The sequence below is a fragment of the Hippoglossus hippoglossus genome, chromosome 14 (genome assembly GCF_009819705.1).
Source record: "Hippoglossus hippoglossus isolate fHipHip1 chromosome 14, fHipHip1.pri, whole genome shotgun sequence".
NCBI classification, from domain to species: domain Eukaryota; kingdom Metazoa; phylum Chordata; class Actinopteri; order Pleuronectiformes; family Pleuronectidae; genus Hippoglossus; species Hippoglossus hippoglossus.
Genome location: NC_047164.1, coordinates 8,887,986 through 8,907,461, shown reverse-complemented (window position 1 = coordinate 8,907,461; position 19,476 = coordinate 8,887,986). Strand labels below are relative to the sequence as shown.

General features: G+C 42.4%; 1 protein-coding gene across 1 annotated transcript; it reads right to left on the bottom strand.

Annotated features, from left to right (window-relative positions):
* Positions 1-360: 360 nt before the first annotated feature.
* drd1b (dopamine receptor D1b) lies at positions 361-5,367 on the bottom strand. Its single transcript, XM_034605734.1, has one exon. It carries the CDS (start codon positions 3,861-3,863, stop codon positions 2,472-2,474), a length of 1,392 nt encoding a protein of 463 aa, XP_034461625.1. The 5' UTR covers positions 3,864-5,367; the 3' UTR covers positions 361-2,471.
* Between the last annotated feature and the right edge of the window lie 14,109 nt (positions 5,368-19,476).

Genomic DNA, 19,476 nt, shown 5'->3' with positions numbered 1-19,476 from the left:
ACACAGCACAGGGTGGACGCCCGACTAACAATGGCAGAAAAAAATGCAGAGACTTGAACCAGAGCGCCAACAGTGTCCAGCTCTGACAGTTATGCGCAACATGCATTGACTTAGCATTTACATAAGCTCTGAAAAAATGTACACTTTAATTTCATTCAAGCTATAAAAAAACTATAATCTTCATAAATTCTGGTTCAAATTATTTAGGTAGCGATAAAAAAAAAGTCTTAAAATTGTCCATTACAATGGCCACAAACACATACAACTTAAATTAACCAACAACTGAAAGAAGATATAACAAATTTAACAAATTTAATAAATAAGCGTTAAAATGCACCATAGAAAAATTTGATTTTTCAATAGATATTCTCGGTTTGTTAGCTTATAGCTTATGGTGGCTAATGTTAGCTTATGTTCAAAAATGTTAGATAAATTAAAACATATTCCTGCTGCTTGGCTGTTTTAGACAATTATTATGTAATTTTCAGTTGTGCTCATAGAGGTCAGTTTTCAGCAAATGCTAAGTTGCTAACTTTTAACTCAAACTTTTAACTCAAACTCAAATTTGAATATTTAAAATGTCAATTTCATCAGTGCACAGAGTAGAAGTAAGTATAAGCACTGCAAAGTGTTGAAAACTATATAATTGAAATGTATCAGGCAGCAGTAGTTTTACAGCAAATCTGTGGCAGGTACATTCATTCATAATAAGGACTACCTTACTCAAAACTGCCTTTTCTTAACGACTTTATTCTAACGTCAACACTTTCTGTACATGGTAATCATATATTTTAGTGCTGCGTCCTTATTTTTAAAATGCAACTGTGCAAAGACAAATCTCTGGGTGAGGAGAATCAATACAAATATGTCCAGTATCTTCAAGGTATTCCTCATCATGACGATGTTTTATCCTGGACTCCCTGCAAACAGAGCCGTCACACTGCATGCTCCACATCCCCACTACAGCACAGCATGGATTCCAGCATGAGCAATTTACAAAATCAGATATCTGCAAGTTTGCAAAAGGTCACTAAGTGTCACTTGGATTCCAGCTGAGCAAACTCTGCTGCTGCTGCTGCTCTGCTTCCTCTGTCCAAGTGCGGAAGTTTAGATGTGTACAGATTTACATTCTTTTTTAATTACGTACCGACGGCCTTCGCCAAAAATAGAATCATTAGTGCCGCTTTAAGTGGGCAGAGTAGGGACTTAAAATGGAGGGCTGCCAGGGGAGCGAGAGAGGAGGGAGCAGGCCCGAAAGAGTGAAAGAAAGCATTAAAGAAAACGTGGCGCAGGTGTAAAGGGCCCATGCTGACTGAGGAAGTGGTGGGGAGGAGGAGGAGGAAGAGGAGAGAAGACTTTGAGAATGGTGAGGAAAAAAGGGCAGCAGGAGGGAGAATGGGACTTTGCTGACAGAGCAATGGAGAGGAGAGGGCTCAAGAGGTGGTTTGCAGAAGAGAAGCAGATGTGGGAGACAAAGCTAATGAAGTGAGCGAGCCAGGAAGAGAAATGGAGAAAAGTTCAGGTGAGCCCGTCCGGTCGGTCCCAGGTGGAGATGACCAAGGAGGGCTCAGAATAGACTACAGAGGAAGGAGAGTTGACCTTATAGGAGCGCCTCGTTCTATGCCCCATTCTTTGTTTCTGTCTCTCACACACATCTGTCAGACCCTGGACATTTCGAGCTCTATGAGGATTTGGATCCGGAAAATAATAGGGGGAAAGGGGGGTTGTAAAAATGAAATATCTTGGCTTAAGGTATGGAACTCCATCACGTGCATCCCACCTGTTTTAGTTTGGATCAGAACATTGTTACTTTGGTGTATGAAGTCATCTTTAAAAAAATAAATAACAACTGCAATACAGGTGATTCGGTTTTGCAACAAAATCACCCATAGAAACGTACTGAAGAGAAATAACTGCAAAAAACAACTAATTATACCGTACCAAAACCAATTCACCAACATTGTTCTTGCTTCCATGAAACACATATAAAGCACCTATACCAACAAGACATTTTTTCTAATGGTTACTACATCTTGCTCGACTGTATATACTGTGTTGAAGTCCTCCCAGGACAGTGTCAGTACTGTACAGTATGCACGTGCAGATATACACATCTTTCTCTGAATACTGTTCAAAAATGTATACATGTGCACATAGCTAGTGTTCTGCTTTAATATTCACATTATCAACATTTATCATCAAATGTGTCAATTTCATCAATAAATGCTGAGAGTATTTTGCAGATAGTTATATCCAGGATAAAGTGCCTTTACTTTTAAACATTCTGTAGGTTTTTCCATGTGGATTTATGTTGACAGTCTTGACGTCCCTGTCCCCCTTACTGTTTCAGGCATATTCTTAGAGATGTCTGTCTCTTTTGTTTCTCTTTGCTGTCCTTCCATTTAAGCTTATCTCTTCCCCTTGTGCATACATACATGCCTCGGTGTACTCCAATCTATCTTTGCCTTTTCTCAACATGACACAGCTTTATGCTGTCCGTTCTGCGTTATGGGATTGATCTTTTCCAGCGTGACCTCAGTGTCGCTGTCTAAATTCCCAGAGATGGCTGGGGACAGTTTCTCCAGGGCGTTGTTTACCATCCCTACCTCGATCTCTCCTCCACATCCGTCCTTCTTCTGTAACTCCTCCTCCTGACACAGGATGCTGTGTGGAATCACGTAGTTGGCCGAGTGGTTGCCCTCCTTTGGGATGTGACTCTTGGGCTGATACTGGCAGTTTGGGTTTGAGGTAGGGGCACCCATGTTGTTGTTAATACTGACGATCTCAATGGCGTTGCTCCCTGGGCAGAGCCGGTGGCAACCCAGGAGGATGGAGAAGGCCTTGCGGAAGTCAGCGTTGAAGGCATAGATGATGGGGTTGAGCGAGGAGTTAGCCCAGCCGAACCACACGAACACGTCAAAGGTGGTGGGGCTGATACAGAGGAAGTCCGTGGCACCATCTGGCATGTTCGGCTCACAGAACGGAACCATGCAGTTAAGGATGAAGAAGGGCAACCAGCAGCACACAAACACCCCCATGATGACTGAGAGTGTCTTTAAGACTTTGGTTTCTCGTTTGAACGACATTTTGAATGAGCTCTCACTCTCTATGGTCGAACTGTTCCCCATGCTGCTGTGGCGGTTTTTGGCACTCTCTGCTGCCCGCTCCAGGGCAGATATTCTCCGTATCTGTTTCTGGGCAATGCGGTAGATCCGGGTATAGGTGACGATCATAATAGCCACAGGGATGTAGAAGCTGATAAGGGAGGAGGAGATGGCGTAAGTCCGATTAAGGCTGGAGTCACAGTTGTCAGGGGGAAGATCACCGGGATAAGTTCCATTTAGCTCTGCGTAGCTAGTGGTCTGAGCTTTGTGCCAGTTAAGCTGCACAGGAATGAAGGAGATAAGGACGGACAGGGTCCATGCCACGCTGATCATCAGACACGCCACTTTAGGGGTCATCTTGCGTTCATAGCGGAATGGGCTCGAGATGGCCCAGTAACGGTCGACACTAATCACACACAGGTTCAAGATGGAGGCAGTGGAGCACATTATGTCAAATGCCACCCAGACATTGCAGAAGGCGCCAAACGGCCAAAACCCCACGATCTCTGTCGCCGCCTTCCATGGCATTACCAAGATAGCCACCAGAAGGTCAGAGATGGCCAGAGAGATGACAAAAAAGTTGGTAACCTTTGACCTGAGGTGTCGAAACTTGGTGACAGCGGCACACACAAGTGTGTTGCCTAGCAGCGTTGTGAAGATGAGGAGGGAGAGGAAGCATCCTGTCAGCACGCGTTTGGACGAGTCTCTCTCTGGTAGCAGCTGCTTGCCGTCTTGAACCGTTGAGAAATTCTGATCCATTGTTTATGTTACACCGCTAATAAAGTGAGAGAGGGGGTGGGTGAGGGGGGTGTCAACAGTCACCCCATCACATCCCCAGCCCGCAGCAGCTGCGCCTCTCTGGGGAAGAGTTTTAGACGGACAGCGTAGCTGGCGGAGAGGTCAACTGTCTCGGCACCAGCTCTCCCACAGACTGGGTCATCCATAGGCTCCTTGTCACCACCACCATCCTTGCAGAAGAGTTGCTATAAATATTTCAGAAATATCTTTTCTGAAATTTGCCCCACAAAAATTCCTGGTCGATAGATTCCTGCAGCAGCTGTACAGGCAGCAGACATTCTACTGAGGAAATAAGGAAGAATATTCCAGCAGTTCTCTCCAATTACTCAAAAAAAAAGGCTGCAGTAAAAAGGATATTTAATGAAAAGTCATCGTTTGCTCCTCTCACTGTTTGCCACAGCTGTCAAGCCCTCAGCCAAAGTTTCACAGCATATTGTTGCCGAGCTATTGAGTAAACAGAAGCTTGGCCAATCATTAGACTTATATACCACCTCATCAATAACTTGTATTGATGGATTTCGCCCTGCGTTTATCTGATTTGTTTAATGATCCTCGAGGCGTGTCTGTGTGATTATACTGGTGCCTGCATTGACGCTGGTCCACCCTGGGCTGCTCTAGGTGCTGTTTTCTATTTTTATTTATTTGTATGAACGGAGCTCCCTGTCGGTACATGGCACCGTCTCCAGCCAGAACATTTCCACCTGAGCGTTGAGCCAAAAGAAAAAAACGAGGCTGAAAACAGCATTGAAAAGTCTCAACAGTTCATTTGGAAAAGCAGAGGCATGCGTGTTAAATGTCTCAGAAGCGCATCAAAATCTCAGCTCCCTTTTGCATGCTTCCATGTCGCTGTAATCCAGGTGCGAGTCCATGCGTGTGCACACAGCAAAAAGACGACTGGTCAGCTTTTAAAAACACATTCAAGAGTTGTTATGGCCACCCACCTAAATGATCTATGGCTGTGCACTCCCCGTGTTGAAGTCTTTAAAAACAGACGAGTAGTTTATATTCTTAATATTGCGCCAGCGTGCGCTCCGCTGCGCGGATGAGGACAGCTCAGGACCAGCGGCAAAGTCTTGTGCCGGTTGAAGTGAATCCAAAATCAACTCCGCTAATTAAGCGGGCAAACGAAAATATCCAGTCCTCCAAAGATCCACATCTCCTCGGCATACATCCAACTTGTATCTTGGTAAGGAGTGAAAGGGAAGGAGCTCAGCCTCCTTGCGCTCCCCTCCATGGGAAGTCAGTCATGTCCCCCCCGCTGCCAGGGGTCCCCAGGTGTTTTATCGCTCCTTATGCTTTTCTTTTTGGGCTCATCCTTCACGCAGTTACCCTGCGATGTGTCTGCGGTCCGACTTGCCGGCGGAGAGTGATGGGAATGACCCTGGTCTCTCCAAGACCGTTTTCCTGCGCGCTCCTCTCTCTCCGCTCAGCTGCTGCCCGCTGCTGTGCGCCACGGTCTCTGCCACAACTGCTCCATCTATCCAGGGGGAGACGTGAGGACCAAAGCCACCCGAATGTTTGCTCCTATGAACCCCCTTTGTGGCTTAAGTGTTTGGCCACACGATTTATGATGGCATATACTCCTGCAATCAAAAGGTATAACTGTGTTGTATTGATTTAAACTTAGAATTTGGGGAGAAACTGCATAGAAAAACAGTTTCTCACAGTTTATGTGATGTCAATTTATAAAACCTGACATCCTTATTTTTCTTATATATTTCCAGGTTAACAAAATGATAAACTGTCAGCCTACAACCTCCATCTGAACCTCACTATTATACATGTTTTTACAACAACGGTTATGATGGCATTCTCTTTATTTGCACAAGCTGTGTTTTAGACTTCACCTACAGTGAGAAGAGCTGAAATAATAGTGAAGTCACAAAAAGAAAAGAGGAGCTAAAAATGAAGGTGCCGTCCTGAGGTGAACCAGCAGCGAGCAGCCATGCACACGGAGGTACAATGAGGCCATCTACTGGGTGCATTGTGGGAGAGTGTGTGAGAGTGATGGGATCTGAGAGAGGAGGACACACCGCACACACAGTCTCGCGTGTCCTGCTCCGCTGCGCTCTCTCACGCGCGCCTCTGAGCTTCGCCGCCGCGGCGCGTCATCGGCCTCTCATCCTTTTACGCATGACGCGCGCGGTTCAGAGTAACGATGGCCGGGGAAAAGATCTGTCATGCCGGCACCGTTCCATGTCACTGCCACCTTTCACTACAGTTTCAATATCTAGACTAGATTCTGAATGTGATACATGAATATGATATATAACTGCTGACCTGTTTTTTTCTTTTTTCTTTTGCGCATTTGCATGTTGTTACAAGACAAAGTGGAGAACACGTGTAATATACGGTCATAGCAGAAACCCAGGCTATAATTATATTATGTCAATAATTTAACAGGCGGAGGGGAGAGTCTCTCTCTCTCTCTCTCTCTCTCTCTCTCTCGCTCTCTCTCTTCATTGAGGCTGGCAGCGGCAGCGGCGCCGCTGCAGACACGCAGGCGGCGTGGACACGCGCACAGACGCGTGCGAGCCGCAGCAGTTGTTGCATAAACGTCACCTCGATAAACATGACTGAACAACTCTGAAATAGATTAGAGTCCCAAGAGCAGGCTGCACCAGGAAGAGCCCCGAATAAAGGGAGACACGGAGTGTGTGTGTGTGTGTGTTATATGTTAAAGAACTTTCCATTATAAATACTGACCTTGTCAGAAGGCCTCATGGGGACCCTAACTCAGTGCTAATGAGGCTAAACATCATTTCTGAGGTCCTGGTTAAGGTTAGATGTGAATTGTGGCAAAAGGCCTACAAGGGATGCAAACTTGTGTGTGTGTGTGTGTGTCCAGAGAGAGAGAGAGAGCTAGAGAGAGGCCAGTTTGCATTTTAACTATTTAGCAAGATTAAATCCTCAATGGACCCTGTCCCTGTGTGTGTCTGTCACTTATATGTGCGCATCCATGACTCTGCATTCTTGTGTGTCTTTGTGGTAAAAAAAAAAGAGTTTGTGTTTGCATTCTGTTTGTGTGTGTGTGTGTGTGTGTGTGTGTGTGTGTGTGTGCGCGCGCGCTTGCGCATGCGTGCGCGTGTGTGAGTAATACATGTAGACAAGCCAAGTGTAAGAGGCCTGGCAGACACAACGCCCACATTTCCCTGTAGCACAGAGCCAGGGTGTGCGTGCAGCCCACAAAGTTCAAACCAAAACCACGTCACACACAGACACACACATAGACTCACTCACTCACACACGCACACACAACCAGCCATGCAGGGTAATTTATGTCTGCTCCAAAAAGCAAATAGAATTGAATAGAATAGAATAGAACTGATTTGGTGACCAGAAATCTCTTTTTTGGGGACTTTTTTTTCAACATTCACAACTTCTTTTCCCGTACTTATAGACCCACCAAAGCTAAACAAAACAGGTCCAACTGAAATAAATGGATTCTATTTGATTATGAACCGGTGCCACAAAACTTTGCATAACTTCTCATCATGCCTGGAGAGAGCGGCATTTCACTTCCTGGCAGGAAGTTCATCGACTGCCTCTACTGTATATGCTGCTCTCCTGGCCCTCGGTTATTCCAACAGGCAATGAGTTTAAGGTGATAACCAAAACTCTCACTGTGCCTGTGGGGAACATGCCAATCTCTGTGGGTATGTGTGTGTGTGTGTGTGTGTGTGTGTGTGTGGGGGGGGGGGGGGGGGGGGGGGGGGGAATTAATCCTGAATCCAGCTCAATTAAAAAAAAATCTACCCACAAGCAGTGATTCAGCCATTCAAGCTGATATGGAAATGAGAAAGATTTAAGGCTGCACGAGCGGCCAAAAATCTGCAGGGGACAGCTCAGAGATGAATTTTTGGCACTCAACACAAATTTAATAATGCACTCGAGTATTGAAGAAAAAAGGTTCAGAAAGCAATGATCTACACACATTTACATTTATATTAGTGTTTTCATAAATGGATAACTGCCAGATGGGGAGTGTGTAGCCAAAATAACAAGATTAACACTTTATTGGCATTTTGAAACATTTACAGCGTGTGACAAGTATCTAATGGTAGGACAGCTATCAATATTAAAGTCTGTACTTGTACACGGAAAGTATAGAAGTGCTTAGAACAAACAGACGAAACTGAGTAAATGAAAATAAATAAAATGAATTATAAAGGCAAATAGGCAAGTAAAACATATCAATAAGGACACATAAAGGGATGCCAAGCGACAGCGTACGTCGACACTCTGCGAGACCAAACCCGGCGACAATTCCGGCCAGATTTTTAAGTGCATGTATGAAACGTTCAATTGAATCTCTAATTTAGTGCAGTACATTTACAGAAGTTAATGTTGCTGAAGAATTCTGCTGAAGTGCATTGATCACGTCTCATTGAAGCCTTGTTGTTTTTCTCCTATGACAAATGAAGCAATTATCGGAAAAAAACAATGAATACTCAGCATGTGTAAAAATGATTTGTCCGTTATGTCCACTCCATTACATGTTTCACTTAAAGTTTAATCTGTAAATTGTACCATGAATGATACAGCATAGATCGAGTCAGTAATCGCCAAGCATCTGTATCAATGATATAGATATGTATAAAAGTTAGTGTTTGAATGAGGAAGAATGATAACTATGGTCAACTGGCATATACAGACAAAGTCAAGAGAGCAAAACAATCAATAACACAGTCAGAGGCGCTTTGGCCGAAACCATCTATCAACAGCAGATTAAGAAAAGTGCAGTCTTTAGAGAAGATGTTTACTTTCAGGAGAGATTGCTTTTGAAAGGCGAATTGCTTTTTCCCTGTAGTAAAAGAAATCTCATTTAAACTGTGATAATAAAACATCGGTTGAAATCAATGGGACGTGTATCAAGGTGATCGCCATGATGACAACGTTTTCCAAGACAGCGTGAGGTTATTCTCTTTGAAATGAAAAGCCAAGAACTGTCAGATGTTACCGACTCGTTTTAAATGTGTTGCTGACACGTTGCAGGGCGGAGAGAAGCCTCTGTGTGTTTGTGGAGGGACGTCCAAGGAAGAATAAGAGACTAATCCGCAACAAAGATGTCCCACTACAACAGAAAATAAAGGCACCAGTTTAAAGACTGAGTCTATATTTCTCTTTCAGTCTTTTCTCTTTCTCTCTCACACACACACACTCTCTCTCTCTCTCTCTCTGTCTCTCATCCTTCCTCCAAATCCTCTTTGTCAGTGTGACATCCATCAGGTCGCAGGTTGTTGTCGAGGCTCTAACTGCCACACACCCAGCATGAAGGAAATGTTGTGCACTAATCCCACCACCGAGATTCACCAGCGGACACGGACACACACACACACACACACACACACACACAGACACACACACACACACACTCAGACACACACCTCTGACATTCAACAATACGGCTGAGATTCGCTCGCTGACACAAACACAGCAGCTTTAATGGCATTCAACAATGACAACATAAGCCTCCACAGTGTTAATCTTAGGCAGCGCAATCAAAACCTGTGATCTATGTGCATGTGCATGTGTGTCATTACATGCATTTGCGGCTCATTGCAGTGTACAGAAGCTTTTTGTCCAGCAGAAGATTATTGCTGTTTCCAAAAGGACCTCTGGCTGATCTCATTGAGCCATTTGTGACTTGTGTTTAATCCCTGCACTGCACATGTATCCCAGGGAATCTTTCCACTATGCATGTTCATGTGCACACACACTGGCAAGCACTGGTGGTTTTTATGTCCCTTTCTTGTTCTCGTTCTCCCTCATCTCTTCCTTTATATCTGAGGATAAAAGATTCAGAGCAGTCACATTCGGGACCATCTGCTGGCAGCAGTTTCATTTGATAAAGTAGGTTTATAATGATGTGAAAGCATCAGTCATGCAAGAAGGTTCATCTCTAATCATATAGTACACACACAGACACACACACAGACTCTATCTATCTATCTAAATTAATAAACAAGATTACTTGCCAGGACATATATAACCATTTGACGCAAAAAAAAGAAAATTGATTTTATTATCCAACCAAGTTTCAAAGGAATTTCAAAGGAACAGGTCAGTATATAGCAGAAAGTGTGATTTATTTTCATTTCAAAAGAAAGGGTCAAAATGAAAGGTTTATTCATCTGTTCCCCCTCTTTTCATGCAGAAAAATAAATTGCCACACAGCTTCCTCAGTATAAACACACATCAAAGACAGAAAAAGTTTAATCTCACTTAACTCCATGTTGGTGTTGGTGTGGTAGTGGTGTGTGTGTGTGTGTGTGTGTGTGTGTGTGTGTGTGTGTGATTCGTTATAGCAGCACTAATGAAGGTGACAAGCCTGCAGTGGCATGAAACAAGGCACTACACAGAAAAGGGTGATGAATGCTGCGTCTTAACGCCCTCTTCTGCTGAAACCTTTCCCCTGAAACAAGGATCTCACCGCTTGGCCTCCGGGTTGCGCAATCTAAAATTTATGAAATGTGTGCTTCTCAGCCAGGGTCGCTGGGGAGAATCAGCCCCGGGGTATAATTAGCAACGAGCAATGAATGCAGACACGGCAACATTGGGCGGTTATCCTGTAAAAAAAAAAAAAAAAAAAAAAGAGAATAACTTTCCCAAAAATGTAATTGACGTGACTCTGGAGCTGGAAGTGTACGGGAGAGAGAGAGAGTGAGAGAAAGAGAGAGAGAGAGAGAGAGAGAGAGAGAGAGAGAGAGAGAGAGAGAGAGAGAACGATTGTTGAGAGTCTGAGCTGGTAGATGAATGAGCAAACCAGCTTCTGAAAGAGGCTGTGATCAACTGTTGCAGGAGCAGGGCACACATTGGTGTGCTGCACAATCGCACACGCACAGGCAGACACACCAGGAGACAGACACACCACAGTGAGATCGACACCAACAGATATGTATGCCAAGAAACAGAGAAGAAATAAGCTAAGTTACTTCAAAAGAAGAACAGATGTCCAGCAGATGAGACGACCAAAGCTTTGCTCTCACAACTCAGTGTTCACTAACCTGGGGATTAAAGTTTATTACCCCCACCAAGGAGATTGAAATCTTCTGGATATGACACCGATCAAGTAAGAAACCATTAACTTTTGCGACAGATCTGGACAAAAGAGCAGATCGTTACTACTATTGAGAGATTGTTAGTTTTTTGACATTTTCAGAAATTGCAGGGATAGTAAATGGAGCTTAGGGGGGGGGGGGGGGGGGGGGGGGGATCAGAAGTCTTATATCTACGAGTGTGCGCAATTTGGTGCAGCTTGATAGAATTTAAGGGGACTGTTGGACTTTGGTGGGCTTATTCTTCTGAGTGCCGTCTTTCCTCTCTGTCTGTTTGTCGGTCAGCTGGATTACTAAAAAAACGACAGAAACGATTTTCCATCATTTCGTGAGGGGGCATGACCCAAGGAAGAACCCATTAACTTCTAGAGTGGTTCCAGATAAAAGGGGCAGATCCAGGAATTATTTCTTTCACTTTCAGGGCAAGATACAGCGTATACACTCTCCGAGCACCCCACTAGCTGAGATTTGATTTAATTCAGAAACCACCCAATCAGTTTTATTTTGATTTCATATTTATTAATACATTTGTGTTTATTTATTAGCTTTAATCAAATTAAGCAGGTCATTGCTACGCATTCATCCATTAAAGTCCCAATGATTATCCGGTCTGAACTGACTCCAGGGAGGGGAGTGAACCTGCTCGGGCTCTGCAGATCAAAGCACGACTTCAATACAGCTGTTTTCATCCACTGCTGTGAGAGACAGACTTTCATCGTTGCTGTTGTCAATCTGATGGCGGCCTTCACAGTATGTCCTGGAGTCCTGTCTGTGATAAAGCTTTAGCGGAGCTGTCAGCAGCGCTGAGGAACTGTCAACGTTTGCTCTGTGCGCTCAGTAAAATCGATACGGATAGGAAACAAATATGATGGTCAAAATCACTGGGAAAGATATCAACAAACGGGAAGAGTAGAAACGATGTCGCAGACAAAGAGTGACATGATGATGTCAACCATGTTACATGTTAGCTGGCTGACATCCTGGTTTCACATATCACCGTCATCACTTGAAGAGATGCCCCCCCCTCCCCCCCATCTTTCAAACTCAATTTGTGGCAAAGGGAAACATTGCTATTGTTATTATTTTATCACATAAAGCAGTGAAATGTGCGTGGTCCTACACAATAAGTGAGTAAATACAATGTCATCAAAACACAAGGGGGTTAAGTCATTTGTTATGCTTCATCTGAATTATTAACAGCAACTTATTGGATTCTGCACCTATGCACAAACATACATAAATTATGTTATAATGGTGTCGGTGTTAATTCTTGTACTGATAAAGAATTAATGAGCAACAAATAAACATGTGATCTTTTGTCGAAAAATGCACAAAAACACAGCGAACAGACGAGTGCCTCAGCTCAGCAGGAATAAGAGCCTGCAGGCGTCAGAGCTCATGTTCAGTGAGAGTTTTCCTGTTCGCCGATTTTACACATGCTCAATATGTTCAGATTTCTCTTCATGCAGCCGTGTGTCACAGTTACTAAATGTGTCGGTCATCCACAATACACACATTGTAAGGAACTTCCGGAATCTAAGGTACCAAGTGTCATATGTGATCATTTGTCACGTGTATGGTTTAGATAAAAAACATAGATAAGGGGCCCAGATGATGATTAGGTGAGTCCATATGGTGTTTTTTGATACAAGGCAGAAAACCAACTGATTATGGTCACAACGCATTGAAGTAACTGTAGACGTCCGGCTGCTGCAGGTGTAGGCAATCCTTCAAAATATCAATACCACAACATATGTTTTACAAAAGTGTTGTGCCTAATATTAGATAGAAATATTCTTAGTTACTCAAATGAGAAAAATAAACTATAACCCATCATGTGATGTAAACTGCATTGATATTTCAGATTTCTTTGCTCTCTCTCTCTCCCTCTTTCGCCCCTTCTCTCTCTCGCTCCTTCCCTCTCCTTGGTTCCTGTTGCTCACCGCTGTGCCATTGACGCTGTGTATCTCCTGACACCGCTACGCCTCGGCAGTGGGAGGCTAATTTATCTCCCATTACCAGGTCCAGCACATGAACCCACCACCACCATCACCCCCACCCCCACACACAGCTCAGCCGCTCTATCTCTGTCTGCAGTGGTCTCTCCCTGGGTATTTGCTGCTATAGAGCAGCGTGTGTGTTTATATTTTACTGGCCCTGTTTTTTATATTCAACGAGTGATGTCTCTGTTATGATAATGACAACGACCTTTATGTTTGGGGCACTTTGCCACATGTAAAAATCTATTTTTAACCAAGCCATAATTCAGTCATAGTCCCCGTAATAGGCTTTTCTAGACTCAGGTCACATTGTTAATGGTAAATGGACGACATGTATAGAGTGTATGCAGCTTTTCTAGCCTTAACAACCACTTACAGTTCAAGTCACATTCACCCATTCACACCTCGCTTATATATATATCTCACACAAAATGATCATACAGACTGTAACTCCCTTCTCTCTGTCATAAATCAAAAGTCTAAGTCAGAACGTAGCAACTCAGCTTCTTATTGGTTTTCGTTTCACACCACGAAACCCCAATGGCTTCGCTCCATTGGTTCCGTGTTTGGATTAAAATTGATTTTAATATGTAATTGATCGCCTGTAAAGCTCGCCTTTGGTTGGTGTTGACCCCATATGAGCCAGCCCGCCTGCTGCTGCCATCAGGACGCTTTGGAACGACCTGTCTGCGGAGATAAGGCTGGCGAATTCAGTTATTTATTCCAAATCACTTTTAAAAACCTATTTTTACAGACATGCCTTTGCGTGATCGTTGTCTTATCTTTTCATGTTTTATTGCTTTTATTCTCTTTATTTGTAATTACTGCTTTTATGTGATGCTGTCTTGTTGTGATACTTGGAGATAATTAAATACTCCATCTAATTCTTATGTGCCACAATGCTAAAATTGACAATTATTTCAGCAAAAATCAGGTCACCAAATCAATACCTGTTATTAAGTATAATTACACAGTTGATGTATATTTAACATTACACAGTTATTATTGTTATGTAGAACATGTGCATGGTTTAAGCAGAGTGAGATAAAGACAGACAGAACAAAGGGACATACAGAGACACACACAAACAGAGAAGACACCTCAATGACCTCATTACTGCCATTCACAACCAGAACCTGTGTAATCGTTAATTCCCTGCACCTTTTACCAGTCGCTCTTGTTTAAAATTGCAGGTGCCCGCCGAGCTCCGTCTCTCCGCCTTCTCATAATTACCTCGTTCTAAAGCAATAGCATCCACTTGTTTTCCTGATTAGAAAGTCACCTGAGTGGAAACACTTCCAAGGGCACAAAGACAAGCGAGCTGTTTTTTGTCTTTTTTTACTGATAAGCCATTGTTTAGTAAGAAGTGCTTAGTTGCTGCAATGCTCCAACAAGCATTACCCATTGTTGAATTATGGATTTCACGTTATTGGTTGCAAAGGACGTCCTTGAAGTTCACAAGATGAAATAATAGCACTTGGATGTGTTAAGTGGGTAGGAATTGTCATGTGTGATATCATTTGGCATCTTTACAGTTACATGCTTTCAAAAATATGCTACAATCAATGTGTTTGGACTCCGCGTGGGCGACTATGTATTTTTTTCCGAACAGCTTTTAATTGCTTCTTTACATTTCTCTTCCTGCACGTCTTCAAACCTAAACCACCATAGTGGCCATTTGTCCACGTATGAGTGGCAGCAGGCGGTGCATCGCACCTCTGTTGCCATGGTAAGAGAACATATAGTCATAAACAGACAGATGCTGTTAAGGTTGTAGAAGGAATATGGATAAAATAAGAAATTACTATTCGTTTCACATGGAAAACAAATCATGGTTTCCTGTGTGGAAGTCCTGGATCAGGTTAACCCACCCATCCATCAACCTTCTCCTGTCACTCTGTAATACTAAATCACCTAATGTCCTCCTCTGCTAATGTCACAATCACTCCAGCCGCTGGAAACCAGCCAACAATAAAACATAACTATGAGTCATTATAAGCTGCTGGCACATACGACCTCCACTGAAAAGAATAAAATAATACTCCGATGGATATCATGCAAATTAATTAAGTTTGTTCAAATTAAAGTGAACAACATTAACACAATTGATGACTTTAATTTGAAAAAAAAAACGTTGTTTCCTCATCATGGTTTCAAAGTCCGTCTCCTCTTCCAACACAATTTTCTTCTCAGTACCACCTCATGATTTACTCTTCATTTCCAATGCATTTTCAGCACACAAATCATTTCTATTTGTATCAAAACACTGCATGAATAGTCAGGGATATGCATAAAATCCCTTTGGAACAGGTATGAACCACAGGCTGTCCATAAAAATGCACCTCACTTCCTCTCACTATCCAGAAATGAGGCCAAAATTTCCAGGAGACGAGTGACGCCATCTTGCACATGGAACCAGAGACTGTGCAGTAGTGATGGTGGTGTAGAGCTGTTGTGGCTGTGTCGGCTGTCAATCATAATGTTCCCCCCCCCGTTTTTATATCATCAAAAAACGACTTCAAACCAAACTTAATTACAAAAAACGAACATTTGATTAAGAATGACCTAAAATGACAGAAGCCATCTATGAGAAAAATGTATTTAACGTGCGCTTCATCTTTTAATTGGGTTAATGTCCCAAAGGAGGTGATTTATAACCTAAACTGCAACCAGCCACCAGGTTGCGATCAAGACACTTAAGAGGTGTTGTTGAATAAAAAATATAATTTAAAGAATACTGAACTAAAATGACCTCTCTCGCATAAACTAACGAAACAAAGGAGTATATTCATCTTTTAACACATCATATTATTATTATTATTAGCCTGAAACATCCACTGCGTTTATTGGCAAAGCTAGAATGGGAGTCCAGATGCATCCATCTTTATTTTATATAATACTTGATGCCATCAGTAGTCATGTCCTCAGCTGCCTTTTTGACCCAAACTGAGTGAATAAATGTGCAGCTACGCGTGAAGACAAAGAGCAGGGTCTTAAATGAAAAACACAATATAGTGGCTAAAATAAAATCTGCAGTGTTGGCCAAAAGGAATTTTTCTGCTCATATTGGCTTATGGGAGTAAAGTGAAGTAAAATAAAGTACAAAGGCCTAAAATAAACCTCTTAGAAATAGAGAGAAATACTATTTTTAACGTTGAATAAATGTGTTTCATGCCTTATATAAGGTGCTTTTAATTAAATGGGGTGATTTGATCATTAATACTAAGATTGTATTTGTGTCAAGAACAAAAATAGAACCATTTGTTCCTATTTTTATTTCATATCCCCCTGAACTGAAACCTATCAAGAGCTTTTGGGAAAAGTCAGCCTCCACAGCTGAAGCTCAAACTGCTTTTGACAAATCCTGACTGTGTGGGAGGCGCCATGATAGATATGCACAAGCAGCAGGACTTTCAAATCAAACGGAAAGGGAAAAATGTTTTAAGACATCCCAGTGCTTATACCTTCAAGCTTTGAGGACATGATAAATGTGAAGTCAGACTGAAAAAAGTCACTCTGACTGGCTGAAATCACAAAGCCACATGAAAGCACAAGAAGGAACTGCAGATATATCACTGGAAGACGATTCATACACTGATACATACTTATTAGAGACATTGCACTTAGTTAAAATGCTGTGGTCCTTCTTTTTTTTATTTCTTGTTTGTGGTATAGGAGTTGAAAGGATTGTAGCTTTTTTGTCCCACGTTGAGGAACCAAGGTAATGGATGGGAAAAGAAACAGGAGATAAAGGAGGGGTGAGGCAGAGGACAAGTCACTATTCATTGGATGCAAGGGAGATGAGGGGGAAATGCTGCTTTTCAGAAGTCAATCTGTCTCTATTTTCAGCTCTGAACCATCTTAAGGCTCCCGGCCGAAATGGACCCTCCTCAGAGAATTCAGTGGGGTATAAAGTGAGTCCAGCAATTTGTTGATGAAAAAGAAAACTTCGTCTTGAAAAGCATTTGTTTCATACCCCCTCCCCCTCCCCCCCCCCAAAAAAACCAAAAGAAAAGATAATCGCTTTGAAGGATTACTGTTGGTTTTGTTGTTGGCTTTGCCATAAAATGTTTAATTTCAATCCATCACACAGCGGTCGGAACCCAGCGGAGAGCACTCTGACACACCATCAAATCAATGAGCTTTTTCTTCTTCTTTCATATCAACTCCCCCCCCCCCGCCGATTTGCCATCCAAACAGTCCCTGCAGGATTTAATAAAATATTGGCACAGCAATTTTTGTGAGAGGAGTTTTCTTTAAAATTACTGAAAAAACATGCAGTTCAGAGAAAGGTAAGTCTGTCAGTTCGACTTCTGTGTCTGCGACTGATGGCTGCCATTGACTGCCAGTCCAGAGGATCCAAATTATTTATTTATAAAGAACCAATTTATTTTCTTACTGCTGTTAGTTTACGTGACTATTGTTTCCCACTCCTCTCCATATATTTTTTTTAATCTGCCAACATATTTTCAGGATAAACCGCTGCTTCCATGTTCGCCCCGTGTGATCATCAAAAACGGCCAAGTGAAGCAATTCCATTGGCCATTTAGACAGCGGGGGTGACCGTGGGCATGTGGGATTAGGTTTTCACACTTAAACACGTAAACATAATAACACACATGTGTACACATACAGCTCTAGTGGTCCAACACAAGACACAAGGTCATGGCATTTTCATGTCAGGACAGGATGAAAATAGAAAGAGGGCCATGAGCTGGACAGGCCGAGGCACAATGAGTCAGTGGGCTGATAACACAGACAGACTGACTCAGTGGGCTGGAAGCAGAAGGCGGTTTGTGGGAGAGTGTGTGCGTGTGTGTGTGCGTGCATGTGTGTGTGTGTGTGTGTGCGTGCATGTGTGTGTGTGTGTGCGTGTTCTTTCAAGGGGGAGAAAATGGAGAGAGGAAGTCAGTGAGATGATGTTCTCAGGTTTTCAGGGGCTTAGCTGCAGGTGGTGAACACCAGCCCTGCAGGTCCCTGTGGATGTCCGCAAACTATTCTTCAGCCTCCACCACAGACTCGAAATAACTCGTAACCCTTAATATCGATTTGATTTATTCTCTCCTCACCATTCTTACACACATTTACCCACAGCTCCTCTGCTGTTTAACATGCATCATCCCATCTGTTTCCATTCATAGACTGTATATAAAGATGGGCGACGCATGTCCACTTCTTCCCACTATCCAGAAACGAAGCGGAAATGTCAGAGTGCCGCCATGTTGCGGATTTGGAACCAGAGTCTGAACACTTGAAAACATCAGTGTGTTAAGAACTAGCTAAAAAGACAGAAACCACATTTGAGAGAATATATTTGACGTGTACTTAGTTTGACTAATTGTCCCTTCCACTACCAAGGAGGATGACCTATGACCTATATTGCAGCCGGCCACCAGGTAGCGATCAAGATGCTTTGGCTTCAATTTTGCATAGCTGTCATGTTATACATATTTATATACAGAATATTTTTCCACTCATTTAAGTTGTAGTACTGCAAAGTGGAGAAAGAGATGTTTACAGAAAGTGGACTTTTCACCTTTTTTACAAAATGATATTAAAAGGTATTGCACCATTTTTATATATGGGCTCAAATTTACTATATGGAAATATGTGTTCAAACATATTCAGTTTGCTACAGAAATAAACAGATTGGGCATCTTATCTGCATCTAACCAGCTTCTAATAGCCGAGATATCCTCGAACTGTCAGAGCAATACAACAGTGCATGAGAGGAGAGGGAGAGGAGAGGGAGAGGAGAGGGAGAGGAGAGGAGAGGAGTTGGGAGTGTTTGGTTTTCCTAAGGGAAACACTGTCCTCTTGTGGTAAACGTTTTGAGATGGGAGATTGTATAGACCATAGGCCCTGTTGAATGTCAAGAGATTTATTTGTTTGGCAGAGTGACTGACTTTGGACTATAAAAAAAAAATGATTTATGTATCAGTCAAAGACAAACCAAGATTTAAGGCTGTCTTGATGCACCAGCTCCTTTCATCAAATAGTAGAGAAAAAATAATTTGTAAGACAAGAAAAGAAAAGATAAGGACGTGAGGATATTGTACATTTTTCATACTGCCAGTAAATCGAATGAAATCACCAAAACCAACAATAAATGAATCATGAACAAATATTGTATGTGCAGCCAAAACATGAAATATATCTTATTCCTTCAAACAACATCTGATTTGTACCAGAGACATCACTGAGCCACACTGGGTGACAAGTTCTCTTATCAAGATGAACTCTCTCACACACACACACACACACGCACACGCACACGCACACACGGCTGAGTGATTATATCTTCATAGTTTCTATATAATGTTGAAACCATATTAGAACAATTGACAGTAAGAAACAAGAAATTAATCATCACATGCTTAAAAGAACGTTACTTTCAATTGTCATCATTTCTAAAAACATGAGAAAATTACATTAAAATCCCTTTAAATTGTGATTAGTTGTTCATTAGAATATTTCCACATATATGTATGAATAATATATTGATATCTAATATAT